Genomic DNA, 21,009 nt, shown 5'->3' on the forward strand with positions numbered 1-21,009 from the left:
CAGGATAGATTTCTTTTGGAATTTTTACATAATCCATCCATCCATCCATTTTGTTCCGCTTATCCAGTGTCGGGTCGCGGGGGCAGCAGCTTCAGAAGGGAGGCCCAGACTTCCCTCTCCCCAGCCACTCCCCAGCTCCTCCGGGGGAATCCCAAGGCGTTCCCAGGCCAGCCGAGAGACATAGTCCCTCCAGCTTGTCCTGGGTCTTCCCCGAGGCCTCCTCCCGGTGGGACATGCCCGGAACACCTCACCAGGAAGGCGTCCAGGAGGCATCCTTGCCAGATGTCCGAGCCACTTCAACTGGCTCCCCTCGATGTGGAGGAGCAGCGGCTCTACTTTGAGTCCCTCCCGGATGACCGAGCTTCTCACCCTATCTCTAAGGGAGAGCCCAGCCACCCTGCGGAGGAAACCCATTTCGGCCGCTTGCATCCGTGATCTCGTTCTTTCGGTCATGACCCAAAGCTCATGACCATAGATGAGGTAGGAACATAGATCGACTGGTAAATCGAGAGCTTCGCTTTTTGACTCAGCTCTCTCTTCACCACGACGGACCGGTACAACGCCCATTTTACGGCAGTCGCTGCCCCAATTGGCCTCTCGATCTCCTGCTCCCGTCTTCCCTCATTCTTGAACAAGATCCCCAGATACTTAAACTCCTCCACTTGAGGCAGGACGACCCCCCTGACCCGGAATAGGCACTCTACCCTTTTCCGGTTCAAGACCATGGCCTCGGATTTGGAGGCACTGAGCCTCATCCCAGCCGCGAACCGCTCCAGTGAGAACTGCAGATTACGATCTGATGAAGCCAACAGGACCACATCATCCGCAAAAAGCAGAGATGCGATCCTAAGGCCACCAAAACGGATCCCCTCAACACCTCGGCTGCGCCTAGAAATTCTGTCCATGAAAGTAATGAACAGAATCGGTGACAAAGGGCAGCCTTGGCGGAGCCCGACTTACTGCCGGCAATGCGGACCAGACTCTGACACCGGTCATACAGGGACACCTGACAGCCCGTATCAAAAGGCCCGGTACCCCATACTCCTGGAGAACTCCCCATAAGCCCCCCTAGGGATACGGTCGAACTCCTTCTCCAAGTCCACAAAACACATGTAGACTGGTTGGGCTACCTACCATGCACCCTCCAGGACCCTGCTGAGGGTGTAGAGCTGGTCCAGTGTTCCACGACCAGGACGAAAACCACACTGCTCTTCCTGAATCCGAGGTTCAACTATCCGACGGACCCTCCTCTCCAGGACCCCTGAATAGACCTTACCAGGGAGGCTTAAGAGTGTGATCCCCCTGTAATTGGAGCCCACCCTCTGGTCCCCCTTTTTGAACAGGGGGACCACCACCCCAGTCTGCCAGTCCAGGGGAACTGCCCCCGATGTCCATGCGATATTGCAGAGTTGCATCAGCCAACACAACCCTACAACATACATAATCAGCTGCAAAAAAAGCTGGTATCTAAAAGGAAAGGTCTAGTTAACCATCAAACAAATTTTAACATTAGACTAAGATAACCAGAGAACATACAAAAAAGGAGTTTTAAATTAGGATTTCATGTTGAGGGAAAAACACTCACTGAACCAACCAGGCCCTATGTGACAAAATTAATAATCCACAATCCATACCTAATAACTGGTTGCTCTGCTCTTCTTTTTTGTCTGCTAGAGAGCAGAATTCATTGTCTCATTATTTATAGCAAGGTGTCTAGATTCTGAATCAGTAAATCAATCACAAAACCATCAGAGTACCATCATCACATTTCAATTTAGTTGTTTTTTCTTTTTTTTCCCCCCAATATTGTGTTAGCTTTACACAGAATGTAACAGGCTGTGCACCTTCCAAAACGGTGCATTTCTTGTTTCAAAGGATGTCATCCCACACCATAGAGCCAGATTCGTTTGCATAGTTGTTTTTTCCCCCCTTTATTAGGAAAATCATTTAAAACGTAAAAAAAATAATAAAATCCCCCATTCTCCTCTTTTTTTACTCAGTGCATCATTCTAATGTTAGTTTGTGTAATGATTTGAAATATTTAGATCTGGAAGAAAAGGAAAATCGGAAGAATTTTGTAAGGCAAATGCTTTTAATGTAGTCCCTTTAGTGAGTTCGGAGTCTCTTTCCAATCAAATATGGCCAGCAGACCTTCAAAAAGAGGCGTCCTAATCACTTTCTCTAATGACATTAACTATCTTCAGGAATTGAGAAGTTGCCCTTCTTCCCAGAGTTGAGCTTCTGTAAAATGAAATGCCAAAATTTGCAGTTTTTATTTGTTCGTTTTCTTTTTTTGTTTTTGTTCATGATAAACAGCTTGTCAGTGACAATTGGGTCATTTATCACGTGACAAAAGGACATTAATGTGATTGACATTAATGTGACCACATTCTCTTCAGCATTGTTCGTTTGCTTTTATTTGTTTGATTTTAATACAAGGTGTAATAAAATATTGCATTAAATCTTAAATACATCCAAATTCTCTTCTTGAAGAGATTATTACAGGTGTTTTTAAGTTGGTTTTATGAGAGGATTATTTAATGTCAACCGAGATGAAAATATAATTTATTTCCAATCTATCGCGTGCAACGTAGCCATACAATTGTACTACTTCTTGTAATTGGTGTACAAGAAGTAATACACCTATTTCATAATGAATTGTGATTTTTTTTTTCCTTTTTTAATTTCTTTTTTTTCTTGTTTTTCCCCAGCAGAGAACTCTTAACTCTGAAGCTGTCAGACTGTGGATTGTTAATCTCCACATCCACTTGTTCCCTCTTCACCCTCAGCAATGACTCCATCTTGGTTTTGTTGGTTTTGCCTGATCTCCAGCACTACCTCCAGCTTATTTGTGTCCAGTGATTATAATTCTGGACATGCCCAGGCCCAATTTCTTTTCTTCATCCCCTCACCCCAGAAGAACATCCAAGTTATTTGACTGTGGTTTATATTATATCAGCTCATGTTAAGCCTTATTGTTTGTCCTTATCAGTGCATTTATCCATATTTAAAAATGAACTATAACTTTTTCAACAAATCCAAAACTTTCAGTTTTCCACAATTTTGTAACGCCAGACTTTTTGAATTAAGCATGGTTTTGTGAAATTGATATTTAGCTTTTGTCTTTCTGCCTGCATATCTCCTCAGATTTTAGCCAATGTTATTATTTTTGTTTGTGGGAACATGGCTGGGGCGTACCACAAGCATCTGATGGAGTTGGCGCTGAAGCAGACCTACCAGGACACCTGCAACTGCATCAAGTCCCCTATTAAACTGGAGTTTGAAAAAAGACAACAGGTAATTAATGCTCCTTGATTAGTGAGGAATCAGCATGTCAGAGTTCTGCAGAGGCCTGTTGTTGTTCCATCATTTAGCTGTGCTGAACCAGGAAAAGTACTGAAATATGCGGGACACCAGCCCTTTGAAGACCGACTTTGGGCACGACGGCCATAGCTGAAGCATTTTGCAGTGGCCCTGGAGTGCTGGCCGCAGCTTTGTTTATGACAGATGGTAGTATTTGTGTAGAGGCAGTTTTTTTTTTTTTTTTTTTTTTTTAAGCGCTTGCTGCACTCATAATATATTCCGTTTACAGGAGGCTTTTAACCAAAGTGCATTGCAGTATAGTAAGTGCATACATTTTGTCTGAAAATTCCAGGCGGCGTTGTGTGAATTCCTCATAAACCCGAAACCCTCTGCAACGTTTGCCAGCAGCCACGACTCGTACAACCACCAGAGCCTTATAAATAGTGCAGAGGAAAGATTAACATCAGTCAGGGTTGTATTAGCTTTGATGCCTTTCAGCTTTGCTTTACAAATTTTCCATGTCCAGAAGAGTCTTTGAAAGGAGCCGGCGAAAAGCAGGAGTTTTCTGAAGTTCTTGTTAGTTCAGTCAAAACAGAGAAAGAAATTTGTAATGCTGAAGTAGGTGTTTGTCATGCCAGTGGTCGTAATAGTATGTTTCCATTAGTTTTTGTTTTGACTTTATAATAACACTCGTGCATTCTGTGTATTTCTTTGTGTTACTCTCTTCAGGAACGTCTTCTTTTGTCTCTACTGCCAGCTCACATTGCTCGTGTAATGAAAGCTGAGATCATTCAGAGGCTGAAGGGACCGAACTTTGGCCAGATTGAGAACACAAACAACTTTCACAACCTCTACGTCCAGAGGCACACCAACGTCAGGCATGTAGATGTTCTTTCTATTTGTATGATGCTGTCAAAAAAAGTGCTTTTTTGGGTTTTTTTTGACAGTATGTTTCAAATGATCAAGCAAGTTTTATCATACAAAGATAACCTGACTAAATATAGGTTTTTCTTTTTTTTTATTTACTTAGATTATATTAGCCTATTATTGGCATCAGCTTGATCAGAAACATTTAATTGTCTCAATAAGGGAAAAACAGAAGAAATCTGTAGAAGATTAAATAGTTGTTGTGACAGTGTTTGGCCATGGGGATTAGCTCATGACAAAAACAACGTTGCCCCCTGGGAAACATAAATGGACTAAAATGAGTTATTTCTTTTGCCGTTTTAGCATCCTTTATGCAGATATAGTTGGATTCACACGCCTGGCCAGTGACTGCTCACCGGGAGAACTGGTGCACATGCTGAATGAGCTGTTTGGCAAATTTGATCAAATTGCAAAGGTAAAAAGCCTTTCTTAGATCCTGGTCAATATTTTTATTGGTCTTAGCCATCACTGATTGGGGAGCTTTGCTGCATGCTAAATAACAAAGCTCATATTCAAACTCACAAATTATACGTCTATTAACCTGCTCTCACATATCCAAATGTTTTGCACCGTTACCCTGGGTATTATTTCATATAAAGTTAAAAACCTAGTGATTCAATTTGCTGTGGTTAAAAAGACTATCGTGTACTTAACGGTGAACAAAATGTGATGAGTTCAGAAATGTCTTTGAAAGGTGATTTGGTGAGATTACATTTAAAAGGCCACTTGGAAGGTCTTTCAGTAAGTTTTCTGTGTGTTTCTATGTGCAGGAAAATGAATGTATGCGCATCAAAATTCTTGGCGACTGTTACTACTGTGTCTCTGGCCTCCCGGAGTCTTTGCCAAACCACGCTAAAAACTGTGTGAAAATGGGTCTGGACATGTGTGAAGCCATCAAGTAAGTGGCAGATATACAACAATAACATTTACCACCTTGTTTATTCTCTCTCTTTTTTCTGTTTGTCTACCTTTTATTCTTTCAAAGTTTTTGAGGTTTCAGCAAGGCTACACCGCTACCACAGTTAGCATCAGGGGTTATTGGTATGCTTGGCCTTTTCCTGTTCACCTTCCTCATATATCTCGCTATTTTGGCTGCACCTTGTCTACGAGGTCTTTGCGTTTTCAGCTGATGATGGTTGTAAAGGCTCGTCTCTGGACGTACTTGCCATATTGCAGGAGTTTTAAACGTCCAGCAGTAGCAGTTTTGTTTCCCAGCGATGGGAACTTGCGCGGCAACTGATATTGTTGTAACTGTATTATAAAGGCGTATTTTAAATAATTTTTGATTTTTGCTTTAGTTCATGTTATTACACACCCGGTAGCAAAATGAACTATAAGACTTTAACTTTTATAGACACAATAAAATATAAACTATTCGGAAAACTCATTGCATTTTATTGAGTATGTATAAATTAGCTTTTTACTACTTATATGTAGATTTCTCCTTTTGTGTGCACATGTGCGTGGTAAGTTGTGTTTTCTACATTTTTGTTAAAGAAATGTGTTTATGAGGAAAATATTTTTGAACAGCGAAAGAAGGCATCGATTCTGATTCACCTAATTAAATACAAATTTCTGATGCGTTACAGAAAAGTACGAGATGCTACAGGTGTCGACATCAACATGCGTGTGGGCGTGCATTCAGGAAATGTCCTGTGTGGCGTTATTGGACTTCAAAAATGGCAGTATGATGTTTGGTCACATGACGTTACACTGGCCAATTATATGGAGGCAGGAGGTGTACCAGGGTGAGTAAAAAAAATGAAACCTTGCTGTGGTAAATGTTTCATAAACTGATGGCTTTACAGTTTGATTCGTCTATTAGGTCAAATTGCAATATCCCTACTATTATTAAATATTACCAATCAATAAATGACTCGTCAATTCATTGCTAGGCGCGTTCACATCACGTCAGTGACGCTGGAGCACCTTAATGGTGCTTATAAGGTTGAGGATGGAGATGGACAGGAGAGAGACCCTTACCTAAAGGAACATGGTGTCGTCACTTATCTTGTTATCAACCCAAAGGTACAGGACTTCCACTAAACGAACGTAATGCGAGGCGGTCGAGAAAATGCTTTAAAATCCCATTACTTCCATGTATGTTCAGGTGGAGCGTCGGAGCCCGCAGCATTATTATCGGCCCAGACACACTCTGGATGGAGCTAAAATGAGAGCCTCAGTCAGGATGACCCGCTACCTGGAGTCGTGGGGAGCAGCCAAGCCGTTTGCTAACCTGCACCACAGAGACAGCATGACAAATGAGAATGGCAAGATTAGCACCTCTGTGTGTATTTTTTATTTGTATCCCCCCCCTCATTCTAAACTAATGCTATTATGATGAGCGGTACATTTGTTGATGCCAACCTATCCTGTCCCTCTCTTGCGTTGTTTTAAGGACGTGCCGAAGGGGCAGTATCATTTCCAGAGGAGATCGGAACGGTATGAGCTCCACTTTTATCAGATAAATATTCATGCTAAGTTGCCCGTTGATTACATTTTCATTAAAGGCCTCGTTGTCACAGAGCATATTTTCTTCCTGGAACTTTTTGTTTCCCCGTAAAAGGACAAAATCTCAGAAGAAACGGTTTGAAGAGGAATTCAATGAACGGATGATCAGGACGTTTGATGGAATAAATTCGCAAAAGTAAGTGTTTTTGAAAACTCTATTTTCATCGAACACATTATAATCGTAAAACGTTCATGTCCGAGTTATATCCAGGGTTTCTACACCTTCCAGAAAAGTCAGAACTTTGCTTTTATCATATTATAGGTCTTGCTAAGAATGCAATTTAATCATGTGTACCAGGGCCGTGCAGAGACCACTAAGGGGGCAGGTGCTCAACAACAAAAAAAGGCCACATCTAACCGCATTCTAGGACAGAATATTAACAAAGCCTCTCAGCTTTCAGAGTTTAATAAACAATGATAAATTACAAAAATGTGAGATATACAATGAATAATAATACCAAAAATAAATAAATAAATAAAATAAAATGTTGACCAAAAGGGCACTTGGGGAGCAAAAAGGGCAGGTGCTCAAGCACCCCCGGCTCCCCCCTCTGCACATGCCTGATGTGTACTGTTTTTAAGTGACATCCTCTGCTTTTGATTTCCCATATCTTAGCTCTAGTTTGACATTTGGCCATGTCATCCACTCTTGCTTATATTCTCTGTTTTCCCTGAAGTTCACAGTCAATGCAGTCATCTACCAGGAAACTTTCTTCTCCAGACAGGCTTTATAGAGACACTGATTTGATTTTTCAGCAGGACTTAGCGGCTGCCCTGTGGCACCAGGTGGCTCAGTGGCAGAGCAGGTATACAGAGACCACTGTAGTACCAAAGAAAGGACTTGGCCTGACTGCTCTGCCGAAGTGGTGTCGCTGTGCCTGATTTGTCTCTGATTCTGAAATGAGTGACAAAAGATATTGAACTTTTTTTTTACAATACAAAAATTTTGTTAGGTGTACTTGTACAGATAATGGATCCTGCATACTTTCAAGGCAAATGTTTTAACATATACAGTAATTATTTTAAGTATCAGTTATATGAAAATTTACTTTTTTTTTATGCTTGACTGTATTTTGTGTGACTTTTCTTTCCTAGACAGTGGCTCAAGTCTGAGGACATTCAAAGAATATCGCTGTTTTTTCACAACAGATCCTTGGAGAAAGAGGTAAACGGGGATCAGCCGCTGTCTGGGTGAAATCAATTACAAAATGCATCAAAAATGGTCCCTTTCCGTTACATTTGCCTGCATTCAGCCTAAGATGTCATTGTAAAAATGATGTCTGAGTACACAGCTGCAAAGCTGCTTAAAAAGATAAACAATTGTTGACACAATGAGCTTTTAATTTTGTGTTCTTTTGTCCTTCTTAGTACAGAGCAACAACCTTGCCTGCCTTTAAATACTACGTCACCTGCGCTTGTTTGATCTTTTTCTGCATTTTTGTAGTGCAGATCTTGGTCCTGCCAAAGTGAGTGACCTTCAATCCGTTATATATAACTTTTATTAGTCTATGTCATTACAGAGCTAATTTCTGCATTTTTTTTCTTTTTCAGAACGGCTGTTTTAGGAATATCATTTGGAATGGCTTTCCTCACCCTCTCCTTGATAATCTTCATATGTTTTGTTGGACACCTATTGGTGAGTGACGTCATTTTTCCTGTGTTCAGTTAAAACAAACATGTAGGTTTTGACAAGCCTTCAAAGTGCTGAAGAGGAAAAAAAGCTGCTTGTCAGAAGAAGAATCATATCCACTAATAGAATTGATCTTTAATCACTCTTGAAATAGTCAATAAAAACGTGCTACTCCCTGGTTTATATTAGTGCCAGGAAGTGACTATTCTTTAATGGTTTCCAGTCATCATTCTTTATTATCCGGTTCAGTTTCTGGACGTTTCGGTCTTTGAGGTGTAAATGGTTTTTGGACATCAGTAGCAGTACTAACAATCTTGTATTGCTATTTTCCTTGGAAATTAAACACAGGACGATATGAGCCTGTAGCCAACCATTGTTGTCTTTACTTGGTTGAGCTGGAGAAAACAGTGAGTTGTTGCTCGGATTCTAAACCAGTGTTGATGCATTTTGTGTATTTGTATGAGCCACTGTTCTTGCATGACTGTCCTTGGGTTTTTTTCCCCCCTCCTAGTATCATCAAAATAATGATAGGAAACAAATTTTAGCCATTGCAGTAGGGTTATGCACACTGACTATGAACAGTCAGCACTTTTGCTTATGATCCCCAGCAGCTGAATAAATCTTAGTTTGGAGAATTAGGCAAAAGTTCTCATGTGGGAGATGCATAAATAATAAAATTAATAATGTCAGTCTGTTAAAAGTATTGCAGCATTATGAAAAATCATGAAGCATTTATCGGCGGTGGTGGCAGTGAGTGTATTTCCAGAGGGTTGAATTAATAGACTAAGTTGGGTACAACAAAATATTTTGTGGCACGTCTGCATGCTGTGTCTAAGATGATGCAGCAGAATCAAATATTCTTTTTTTTTGTCAGGGCAGGGCAAAGGTACAAGAAGAATAGATTGAACAAGTCGAGGAAACAATTTAGTATGATAGAAATCCGCTCAACATTTTTTACTGATACTACAAAAACGTCTGAAAGACCAGGATGAGAATGAAGGGAGAAAAAAAAAGGTTTTAAAAAATTAAAAGGTAATGTAAAATTTAAACGACTCCAGACTTACACATGCTGTTTTCTGAATGTCTTGTTCTTTAGCTCTGAACTCTGGTCTCTCTAAATGTTGCCTGAAAACTAACACAGCAGCTCTCAGTATCAAAAGTTAAACCTTGCAACATTTGTTTGTGTTTTTATTATTATTTTTCAGTTATGTTTTACTTTGCAAAGTTCCCTGCTGGGATATCTCTTTTTGTGGAACACCCATATGCTTTTGAAAGGTTATTTAAGGACTATGTAGGATTGTATGTTTAGGTTTTTAGCACCCGTTTCTCAAGAGATGCCAAATAGAAGCTGCTCTTCACTACATGTGGTTAGCAATATGTCGCTTCATAGTGAGCACGTTTCAGGATACGTTTTCTTTCACATATAAAATGTGTTACTTTCAGATGTAAACTTTTGAATAGACTAATTCTATTAATCCAACATTGTACGTATTTGCATATAAAAAAGAAAATCCATATTTTAGTTTACAAGTGTATTATGCTTTGTAGCAGATCTGCAGAATGCTTTTTTAAGTTCAGAATTCTGGTTTTCATATCTTTTCAAGTGCAGCTAATTTACACTGACAGGGTGCTCGCCTGCTGTTTTTCTTCTTTATTGAACACAGTCATAGGTTGACCATTATAGGGAAAAAAGCTGCAATTCTTAAAGTGAGCAGCCATAGTACTATTATTAATGAAAGGTGAGGTGAAGTACATTGTTTGTCTCTAAGTAGTTAAAATTGTACGAGCCAAAGAATTGAGAAAGTTTGACAGGCCCAAACTGTGATAAGCAGATTGTGGAGTTGGAATATCTCCATGGGGTTGTTCTCCATTTGCAGCCATCAGCGGCAATCAAAGGTGGTTCAAAAAAGATAAAGTTGTGAAAAGGTTTAATGCTGGTAGAAAGGTGCCAGAATAAACAGCGCATTTCAGGTTGTTGCATTTAAACCTGTAGTTGAGGGTTGGGGAAGGGGGTCATGCACGACTGGGCATCAGAACTGGATCAAAGAGCGATGGGAGAAAGTGAGTCATATTTCTTTCACATGGTGTGACTGGCAGAAAGTTCAGCTGGTAGATGTTACGATTCAGTTATTTTGCTGGATAAATCTGGATTTTTCCGTCCATGTGGATGGTGTGATTCTTTGGACAATGTTCTGCTGGGAAACCTTGGCTTTTCTCATTTAATGTGTATGTTATTTTGATATACTTCTTGATCACTCTTCTTTCGGCCTTTCTTTTATTTGGAGCTGTATTCTCTGATGGTTGTGGCTGTTCAGAAACGGTTTGAAGAGCACATCAACAAGCTGTGGAAGTGTTGACTTGGCCTCCGAAATGTTCAGAACATAGTTCAGTCAACAATGTCTGGGATGTTTTGGGTAAACAAGCTCAGCCCATCGAGGCTCCAGCTTGTAATTTACAGGACATCAGGGATCTTGTGCTGACGGCCCTGTACCAGAAACCACAGCAAACATTTGATCTAGAGGATTAAGGCCTCAACACTTCAGGCCTATTTTGGCAGCAAAAGAGGAACCAACACACTGTTTGGGGACATGGGTTTAATGTAATGGCTCCTTGGTGTGTAGTTGATGCATTTTGTGTTATTTAGCACTGAAATCAAAAAGCCATCTACCTGGTCTACATTTTAAGTTATTACTAGTCTGGTACATAATGCTTTGTGCAATTATTAGCATGTTGGAATGTGATGTACATCCTTGAGCTACTCAATCTTATTAAAAAATATATATAATCATTTTCTCACTGTTCCACAATAAATCACAATAAGCTGCAGTTCACAGTGTTGTAAAAAAAAAAAAAAGTAAATCAATTGATTGTAAAAGATAGAAAGACGTGGATTCATTCCATGGGTAAAAAGCTTAGCAATAAACATTATATAGACACAATAAAACCCTTATGGGTGTTCAGTGAAAGCGTGAAAGCTATGAAGTGGCTGTAGCAGTAAGAAGTGTCGAAATTTCTCTCGAAAAAGCATTCTCGCATGCAAACAGCCTGGTCCAAAAAGAAAAAACAAACAAAAAAAAAGAATAAAAACAGAGGAGGGAATTCTGTTGATATTCGAATAACTATTTGCTGATTTTGATTTTGTTTCATAGTGGAATCGCATGTTCTAATGTTGTGCCACAGTTTCCACTCGTCTTGAAAAACGATGCAGGGTAGAATTACTTGAAAAGCCATCTGAAGCTGTGGGTCTCTTAAAATGTTTGGATTGGTGCTGCTGAAGCATTTATGTCCGATTCAGTGAAAAGAATTGTAATATATTTCACACTTAAGCCAGTAAATAGTAGTGTGTTGTTTTTCCTCATCCACATATATAACTTGAACTACTTAACTTTTAAAACTACAAGTTGTGTTTGATCTGTGGGGTCTTTCTGTTCTGTGGCTGTAAAATCCTGTAGCGTGCCAACCTTGATCCCGTCTTGTGCTTGTGTGTTTGTGTGTGTGCCTACAGCACTGCAATAAAAGTGCATCTACTTCTTGGATGTGGCTGCTGAGGTCATCAGTTATTATTGCCAACAAGCCTTGGCCCCGCATCACTCTCACCATGACAACCACTGCTCTAATACTCATAATGGCAGTCATCAACATGGTAAGCTTTTATGTGCAGGTACTGCTCTAAGAAAGAAGTTACACCTTGTCGACTTGAAGTATCGGTCTTAAAAACGTCGCCCTTTTTTTTTGTATTAGAGCAGAATGGAATTAATGTTTTATGCGTGATTTAAATAAACATATTTTGTTGTTAAGGCTTTGAAAGCAAAATAAGCACATTTGCCTTTAAAAAAATTATATATACATATATTCATGAGTAGTATATTTTCACTGCCCCATCCATGTCGACCTAATTTATCAACACTGTTAAGTAGACAACATGTTTATTGTTCATTACTCATCAATTTATAGGTGTGTCTGATCGAGTTTTACTTTTATGGAGACTAAAGACGAATACATAAAGGCTCCGACGCAGGGGGGAGCAGTAGCCTGAGGCGTGAGACGGGGTTGGCTGTGTGATAAAACACGGTGTCAGGACCCCTGGGTTAGACCTTCACACAAATCGATTCCAGATTATAATCGTGTTTTGCGTCTGACACGGGTCAGACGCTCAGGGCGGGTGAACCAAATTATCTACCCTTTGCTCAGTGGGACAGCAATCCTTGTTTTATCCTGCAGGTTCCTATTAATGGACATTATTGAATGGTTGTCACAATTGGCCTCTAACAAGATTGTATTTTCGTCCTGCGAGTCTTAATTCTGGCTTGTTCTTCTTATACACATATACCGGCGAGAAAAGAACACAAATGAACTTTCTTATTGCCTGTTTTTTTTTTTTTTAACTTCTGTAAGGAAGCAATAATATGTTTTAATGCTTGATTTTTATCTAGTTCTTTTTGGAAGACGACGTATCACCTCCGGTTCTGCTTTACAACTCCTCTAACGAAACGCTCCTTTACCCTACTGGGCAGCTTATAAACTTCTCGGGCAAAAACAATTATTACCTCCCTGTAAGTGTGTGCAAATCAATTTTTATGAGAATAATGGTCATTGTTTCTCCATTTCTTGCTTTCATTATTCTCATTTTGCTGGAATTAATCTCCATCTCTGTCTGTCAAACCCTCTGTGCTGCTCAGTATTTAATTTACAGCTGCATCCTGGGCCTGATCTCTTGCTCGGTGTTTCTGAGGATAAACTATGAGCTGAAGATGATTATAATGTTGACCGCAGTGGTGATCTACAACATTATTATTCTACAAACACATGCCTCTCTGCTGGACGAGTATAGCAGATTCCTGTACAAGACCGAAAGCCTCGACAGGTAGGTGGAAGGAATGTATGTGAGGGAATCATTAGCAGGAAAAGCAACAAACTTCTGTCTGTCGCACACCTCATTACGTAAGCCTCATTACAGAAAGAAAACGGCTCTAGTACAAGGTTCATTATGTTCTGTTAATTACTTAATAGCAATAAAAAAAAACACGTAACAGATTAGAGGTAAATATCAGGCGAAACCACATTAAAATAAAGCAAACTAAACATTTTCATCAAATTAGTGATCCGGGGAGTCTTGATCTGAATGTTTTGAACTGCAGCTAGGAGACTGGTGGGTTTAAACACATCCACAAAAATGTAGAGCTCTGGAAGAACCCTTCTGAGTCTCGGTGAAAAATTCACTTTATGTATGCCAGCTGGACACATCAAGCACACGTTGGCATCTCCCGCCAGTGATTAAATGAGAATTAAGCCCGAGTGACATACTGCAGGCATTCGTAATAGGTGAATGCATCACACTCCCATTTTACTCATTTCATGCGTTTTACAGTGTCAGAGTGCATCAGGAAATTGGTTGCTTTTAAAGGTTAGCAGAACAGTGCACTACTTATGAGTGAAACTAGTTATTGTATGACAAAGTTTCCTATACTTTGGATGAGCGGTGTAAAATTTGGTGTATTGTCTCATGGTACATTACCTTAGCCATAATTCCACCGTTTAATTTATTTCTACAAATGAAAGTTAAATACTCCGCCTAAAGTCTAGGCATCCCCCCCCAGTTGTGAAACCGTCTGAATTATTCAAAGAGCTGTTTCAATTTTTCAGCCTGTTGATGTCAGCAAATCTTCGTCAGTGCTGACAGAGTGTCTGCATAGTGTAGCTTGAGATGCGGTTGTGTTATTACACTTTTTTGTTGGAATATATGTGCAGAATGTACAGGATCTCTTTTTTTCTTTTTATACATGTGGCAGTCTGGTGATGATGCTGCACATACTGTAGCTTCAGATTTACAAAAGTGTGATGCTGCAGCTTCATTTACCCAATAGATCATTTACCCAGTAGGTAGATAATTTCCCAATGCCATCAAAATACAAAGAAAATGTCCAATGGAGTAACTGGGGGTGCTAATGAATAAAGATGGATGTGAAGTTTTCATATTGAGGTGGCTGATATTGTCATGAGATATATCATTTGTAGTTCAGTCCCTTAGAAAATCCCGCTGGTATCAATGAGAATTTTTTTAAATAATAAAAAAATTTAATTAATCTTGCATGTATATATTGATCCGATAACTTGCCTTATCATTAATGTGGCGCAAACGTGAACAGAGTCTCCCATTTTGGAAAATATGACTTGAGAGATGCCATAATTCATGAAAATCCAGGGAGCTTAGTTGAGTCTTCATCAGCTGACGCAACTGATGCTTTATGTAGAGCTCAGTGTTTCCGCGTTGGCAGAAACACTTCTCCTGGAAATATGTACAGGGTCTCTGTCTGCATTCCATCACACAATCCTGGATGAGCTTGACAGACATGCATTGTTGACAATATATCATCAGATTTACCCCGGAAATTGTACTTTGATATGCACATTTAAGTGTTAAGGTTACATCCCTAAGTTGAGCTAAGTGTCTTCAGTGCTGGATGGTGAATGTCACACTAAATTTGTTCCATTTGTGTGACTTTGTAACATTAGAACATTTTCAGCATTAATGCCTGTTTTAGACTTAAATCTCATGATTTCTCAGTTAATAACACGGAGGGGTTTTGTCCAGGTCCTGGAACTAGTAAACAGATGAACAGAAGGTAAAATGGGTTAGCTACAACAGGAATGAGAGTCAAAAGACGGTGCTCAACAGTTGATTTGCATTTGCCTGGCTCCCAGCAACTTCATTTAAATACAAAAACCTCTCCTAGGGCCAAGGGGAGGGGGCCGATAGGGGAACACGGACACACAGCGTTTTTGACCATTCTTGGCAGTGCCCTACAATTTTCCACTCTGTCAAAAACCTCTTGCCGATAGCCCTCAATCTCCATGCGCACGGCAGAAGTAGGTGTCAATAGCTGTCGAAAATCCCACTTTTCATGCAGTGTAACTCAACCAAATTTGAATAACTCCCCTTTCTGTAGATATTCAATGTGTCTTCTTTGCTATCTGCTGAATAGCCTTCATGTTTAACATTCCTTTAGTTTCTCAGCATTACAATGTCAGCATATATGTGCAACTCCATGTATGTTCTTTTTTTTTTCATTTATGGTTCAAGTTCTTACGTAACACAATACGAGTTGTATTAGTTTTAGTGGAAAACGTCGATTTATTTCTCAGTTTTTCAAACACATAACGGGTTTTAGAATTGAACATGCCAGGTGTAAAAACCCATTAGAAAAGCCTTGGCTTCACTCTAGCTGAAATGCACCTAAGTAACCACCATCTTTTTTACCGTGTCCTTGTCATGAGCTGATTACTTCTGTTCAGCTCACATCTTTCCATTTATATTGCAAAAACGAGTGAACTGATTGGGCTATGCTGTTTTTCCAAGATTTCTGGTAAGCTGAGAGTTGGATTGGAACAGGGATTCCCGAATGATACAAGATATGTTTGCATTAATGAAGACGCTGTTGGAACTTCGTTTTGATTTTGAGAAGTAGCTGTAGCGAGCGACCGCGCACCATTACAGTGGAAAGCCGTCACTAAAATGTCAATAGTAAACAAGCTCTTGTCACAGCAAAGCAGAATTGACAAGTCAAGACTGAGTGACAGCTTAAAATAAAACGATCTGCTAACCATTCATGAAGCGCGTCAGTGTTGTGATCTTGATTTGTAATTAGCTTAATCTCATTATTTTCTCTTTTAATTTTTCACTTGCTCTTCATTAATCTGTTTTCATTAGTTAGCTTTGCCATTATCTGCGAAATGTCTGACAAACACAATGTTTTTCACTTCTTTGCTCCTGAAGACCAGGAGTTCTCAAGGACCTGAAGACTATGGGCTCTATCTCTCTCTTCATCTTCTTCATCACACTGCTAGTCCTTGCTAGACAGGTAAGCTCCGATTTGATTTAAATGAGCCGATGCTCAGCTGATGCACAGCTTTTAAAACACATCCCAAAATACACCTACACCTTTTTTTTCTGTGTGTACTTGTTTGTTTATGCAACTAAGCTTTTTCCAGTCTAAAAACATTTTTCTCATTTCCTTTCAATCCATTCTTCCTGCTCTGTGCTCCCTGGGCTGCCTATTCCAAATATAGCTTTGCCTCCCTAACTCCCTTTCTGCATCACTCCATTGTTTCCCTTAGTCAGACTATTTTTATTTAAATGCTCAGAATTACCCACGCACAAAGTTAATGAGGCCCCAGGTTCGTTTTTTTTTCTTTTCTTTTCTTTTTAAGACACACAAATTAAGTTGTTTCCCTAATTACTATCTATGGGATAGTTTGTCATGATTGTTCAGCTTCTCCCAGAACATCAGGCAAACAAGTCAGGAAACTAAATCTGAAAATTGTTCATCACAACTTATTTTTGCCTAATTACTCCGTCAGAGTCTGCCGTACCCAGGATCCATCAACTGTACTAGATTCATAATTCCTGAATTTCAATCCAGAGATGAGACTAAGGATGCTTTCTGAGCATCCTTATCGTTTGATGTATTCATACTAGGTAAAACATTAGAACATTAGCATTACTGTGGATTCTAAAGAGGCTTTAGTTTCCCTCAAAGATATGCCACCAGGTTTCAGAGAGCTACACTGAAGTAACCACCTGATTTTTATTTTCACAATGTGTCATGTTACTACAAAGGTTTTTTTTTTTTCTTTTTATCAGAATAATGTGGGTTAATGTGACAGATTACCACAAAATAGTACGTAATTATGAAGAGTAGAAGACATGATAGATTTATTTTATTTTTTTATCTCAAAGCACGGCTTGCATTTGTATTTATACCATTTTCGGCCAATACTACGTTTTTGTCTTTTTGGATTAGTGCAGGCTTTGCGCCTTTATAGACTGAAATGTGTGCTCATTGAAATAACTCCTATATTCTAGATAGTTTGGATAGAGACCGTATCCATCAGAGACCATTGGTTATTAAGTTTTGAACTCGGCTCATTCCTCTGTTTTAATTTGAAAAACTATTCTTTTCAATTAAATATTCAATCTGTGATTAATCTATGATGTGCCCCTTGCTGTTACATCATTTTTAACAAACTGTAAATGTTTCGAGTGCAGAAGACTTGACTACATACATTATTCCTTCCAGAGAATATCACACATCGAGTGCGTCCTTTATTGGATTCTTCACACTCAGCATCACACATAATTAAAAAAGACTTTTTGAAGGGATAACAGGTCATTCAAACAAATCTCCATCGATTACGGCTTCCACTGCGATTGTTTTTTCGAATGGCAGAACTGAAACTGACTTGTCTTCAGTGTTGCTGTCCATATTTATGTCAGATTCTGTTTTTCTGTGCTTCCTGGAAGCAAGCTTTACAGCTGTACCTCCAGTCTCTTCACCTCTGTGTCCTCTTGTAACAGAATGAATATTACTGTAGGTTGGACTTTCTCTGGAAGAACAAGTTTAAGAGAGAATGTGAGGAAATAGAAACGATGGAGAACCTCAACCGGGTTTTGCTCGAGAACGTCCTGCCTGCACACGTCGCGGAACACTTTTTGGCTCGCAACTGGAAAAATGAGGTTGGCATTTGTTTTCCTATTTGCCCATGATATATTTGTATCATGACAAACATGCAAACTGTTCACCACTTCTTTGCGATCCATCCTAAAACTAAATCTTATCTTTTTTTTTGCTACACAATGTTTCTTAAAAAACTTGTGCATTTGCTTGAAAAATCTTTTTACCCGACAGACAAAAAAAAAAAAAAAAAAAGAGAAATTGACAACCTGTGCAACTCATCCGTTGTCCTGCAGGATCTGTACCACCAGTCTTATGACGTGGTGTGCGTCATGTTTGCCTCAATCCCAGACTTTAAAGAGTTCTACACTGAATCTGATGTCAACAAGGAGGGATTAGAGTGTCTCAGGCTTCTCAATGAAATCATTGCTGACTTTGATGAGGTAAATTAGCATCGGCTAGAATTTCCATAACATGCGCCTCATGGGTGTGATCATGTGATTTGAACAAATGTTTATTCCTTATTTGTCGTTAATATTTGATCATTTCATGTTTTTTGTGTGCAGCTCCTCTCCAAGCCTAAATTTAGTGGCGTCGAGAAAATAAAGACCATCGGCAGCACTTATATGGCAGCTACTGGACTGAATACATCGTCTGTGACAGAGTACATTACCCAGGTAGACGACTTCTTCTTATTTATGTTGTTTTCCTGACTGCCATTAAACATGTTGCTCTGCAGTAGAAAGCATAGTGTAAGTGGCGTTTTCTTGCAGGAGGATGACAGACAGTATATGCACTTAGGAACTATGGTGGAGTTTGCATTTGCCTTGGTGGGAAAGCTGGATGTCATCAACAAGCACTCATTCAATGACTTTAAACTCAGAGTCGGTGAGTATCGCAAAGAATAAAACAAAGACTGTGTGAATATAATTTAGGCTAAATGGAGGTAAATCTCAATAAATTAAAATACCAGTAAAAGTTTGTTTATTCCTGTAGCTCAATTCAAAACGTGCAACTCGCACAGGGGGGATATATTTCAAGTGTTTTATTTATTTAAATTCAATAACTATAATCTACAGGTAAAATAAAATAAAATAAAAAAAAAAAGCTTAGTTTCTCCAAAAATTTAAATATTACTTAAGACCAGTATTAAAGGATTTATCTCCCAACACAGAATCGGTATGGTCTACAGGAAGACTGCTGGTCCAGCAGTTGTCCAGCTGACGGTCATTCACACTCTCCACAAGGAGGGTAAGACAGAAGGAGCAATTGTTGAAGAAAATGACTCGTCAGTGTGCTGTATGTAACCATAACAGTGGAAAATTTATTGGGGTGGGTGGGGGGGGAAGGCTGGTGGAAAAAGGTGCCCAAGTGGCAGGGGTAAAAGCCCTGAGAGGACCGTGATTGTTCAGCAATGTCTAAAAAAAAGAACTTTGAGGAAAGTCACAAAGTACAAACTGCACCTGTAATCAATGTTTCAAGAACCAGGTCAGGTCAATGAATCCAATGTATTACAACTGTCGCTTTCCTCATGCTGAACCTCTTGTGAGCCAGAAACAACAATAGAAGCGTCTTACCAAGACCAAAGGAGAGCAGTCGAGTCTTTTTTGGGTGAAAACAAATTTTCCATCTCACTAGGAAAATCAAGATCCCAATGTCTTGAGGACTTTTATTGCTCTTGGGTAATATTTTCACAAACCGGAATAAATGCTTGAAATATATTATGGTTTGACCTTAGGGGTACTTAGCCGTCCCACAGTCTTAAGAGATGGGGCATTTGGACCCCACAAGCTTTTTACTCTGTGCGTGGTTCAGTGGGGTTGCACTGACCCCAGGTGTGCTTTTACAAGTTTTTTTTTGTGTGGTTTTGGGAACTGACAATCTGACGGGACACCTCCACCCCGCTTTCTCACTGTGTAACCATGACATCTACTGTGGTCCTCCTGAGTGTTGATGTAAGGGCTAAGTAACTTTTTAATGTTCTTACTCAAGTTGCACCTGTAGTTCTTTTTTTCTGTCCCATTGCTGTTCCTAAAAGTCATAGTAACCTCAAAGCAATTTAATAATTTTTTTCCCCAGACATGACCAGTAAAATATCACATAACATTGATGCTGTTAGACAGAGACTGATAGAGAAAGGTTAGGAGAGTTTTACAATTACTGTCTTTTCTGCCCACCATAAGATGTGTTCAAAGGAATCCATTTAAACTTAAACTTGCTATTGTGTACACTCCATTGCACCAAGTGGTAAATGTCAAGGAAATGTGTTTTTACCCCCTTCCCATCCTGCCGAAATAGCTAATGTCTCTGCAGCGACCGTACGCTAAACACCACTGTTCTGAAAAAGTCATGGTCTTGGTCGGGAAGAGAGGCACGTCCAAGCTCCCTGCGAGCAGTAAGACTTAGTTTGCTACTTCCAACACGGCATTGCAGGTCTCAGCATGAGATGCTCCATTAACTCAGCAGTGTGCAAGTGTGTGACTGGATGACTGTACATCCCTGCTGCTTCCAGACTGGACCTAATAACCCCCATGAGGAAAGAATACTTGTCTTGCTACTCTGGAAGTGTTCAAAGCCAATGGTTTGGTGCCTTTTTACACATGTATGCTGTCCATTTCCCACAAATCTGGGTACAGTCTTTAATTTGCATGAAAAGCTGGAGCTGAGGGTCTAATAGTGTTGGGGATTAAGCGCTCGGCTGTGCTTAGCTTCCAATGTTGTGACAAAATCTTGTGAAAAGCTTTGTTTCCTATCACACCAGAGAGTTTTCTTTTTTTCAAACTACTCTCAGTAGACCTATAATACTACTTAAACAAGATGATGAGATCCAGAGTAAAAAGGACCAAATTCATGTTTTCTGGACAGGAAATGACAAAGAAATAAAGCATATGTGACAAAATATAAGCTAACAATTTTTCATACCTTACAATAAATATTTTAGTTATTCTTGATTAAGATGTATCTGAAGAGCTGATTTTGCCTTGTTCTCAATCAGGTATTAACCACGGTCCAGTGATCGCTGGAGTCATTGGAGCTCAGAAACCACAGTATGACATCTGGGGAAACACAGTAAACGTAGCCAGCAGAATGGAAAGCACTGGAGTCCTGGGGAAAATACAGGTGAGTGACATGAACTGGCTTCCTTTGTTTTTTCTTTAGCTTTCATAACATGTTAGTCTAAAATAT

The 21,009-nt window shown here is 39.6% G+C and overlaps 1 protein-coding gene across 2 annotated transcripts in view; it reads left to right on the top strand.

Moving 5' to 3' along the window:
* The window catches only part of adcy2a (adenylate cyclase 2a), a 39,961-nt gene that overhangs the window by 16,138 nt on the left and 2,814 nt on the right, over positions 1-21,009 (top strand). Inside the window, exons 4-25 of one of the 2 annotated variants that reach the window (XM_081616843.1) lie at positions 3,148-3,297; positions 4,033-4,181; positions 4,534-4,645; positions 5,001-5,128; positions 5,820-5,978; positions 6,126-6,258; positions 6,341-6,517; positions 6,629-6,672; positions 6,797-6,877; positions 7,837-7,906; positions 8,110-8,207; positions 8,293-8,377; positions 11,877-12,014; positions 12,805-12,924; positions 13,051-13,235; positions 16,146-16,230; positions 17,727-17,885; positions 18,120-18,266; positions 18,390-18,500; positions 18,597-18,711; positions 18,998-19,074; positions 20,819-20,909. In XM_081616843.1, the coding sequence (XP_081472969.1) occupies positions 3,148-3,297; positions 4,033-4,181; positions 4,534-4,645; positions 5,001-5,128; positions 5,820-5,978; positions 6,126-6,258; positions 6,341-6,517; positions 6,629-6,672; positions 6,797-6,877; positions 7,837-7,906; positions 8,110-8,207; positions 8,293-8,377; positions 11,877-12,014; positions 12,805-12,924; positions 13,051-13,235; positions 16,146-16,230; positions 17,727-17,885; positions 18,120-18,266; positions 18,390-18,500; positions 18,597-18,711; positions 18,998-19,047 (2,496 nt within the window). In that variant the 3' untranslated portion in view covers positions 19,048-19,074; positions 20,819-20,909. Of the gene's footprint in view, positions 1-3,147; positions 3,298-4,032; positions 4,182-4,533; positions 4,646-5,000; positions 5,129-5,819; positions 5,979-6,125; positions 6,259-6,340; positions 6,518-6,628; positions 6,673-6,796; positions 6,878-7,836; positions 7,907-8,109; positions 8,208-8,292; positions 8,378-11,876; positions 12,015-12,804; positions 12,925-13,050; positions 13,236-16,145; positions 16,231-17,726; positions 17,886-18,119; positions 18,267-18,389; positions 18,501-18,596; positions 18,712-18,997; positions 19,075-20,818; positions 20,944-21,009 lie in introns of those variants that run through there. The other variant, XM_008432170.3, reaches the window with a different exon arrangement.

This window comes from Poecilia reticulata, chromosome 16 (genome assembly GCF_904066995.2).
Source record: "Poecilia reticulata chromosome 16, P_reticulata-male-v2, whole genome shotgun sequence".
Lineage (NCBI taxonomy): Eukaryota > Metazoa > Chordata > Actinopteri > Cyprinodontiformes > Poeciliidae > Poecilia > Poecilia reticulata.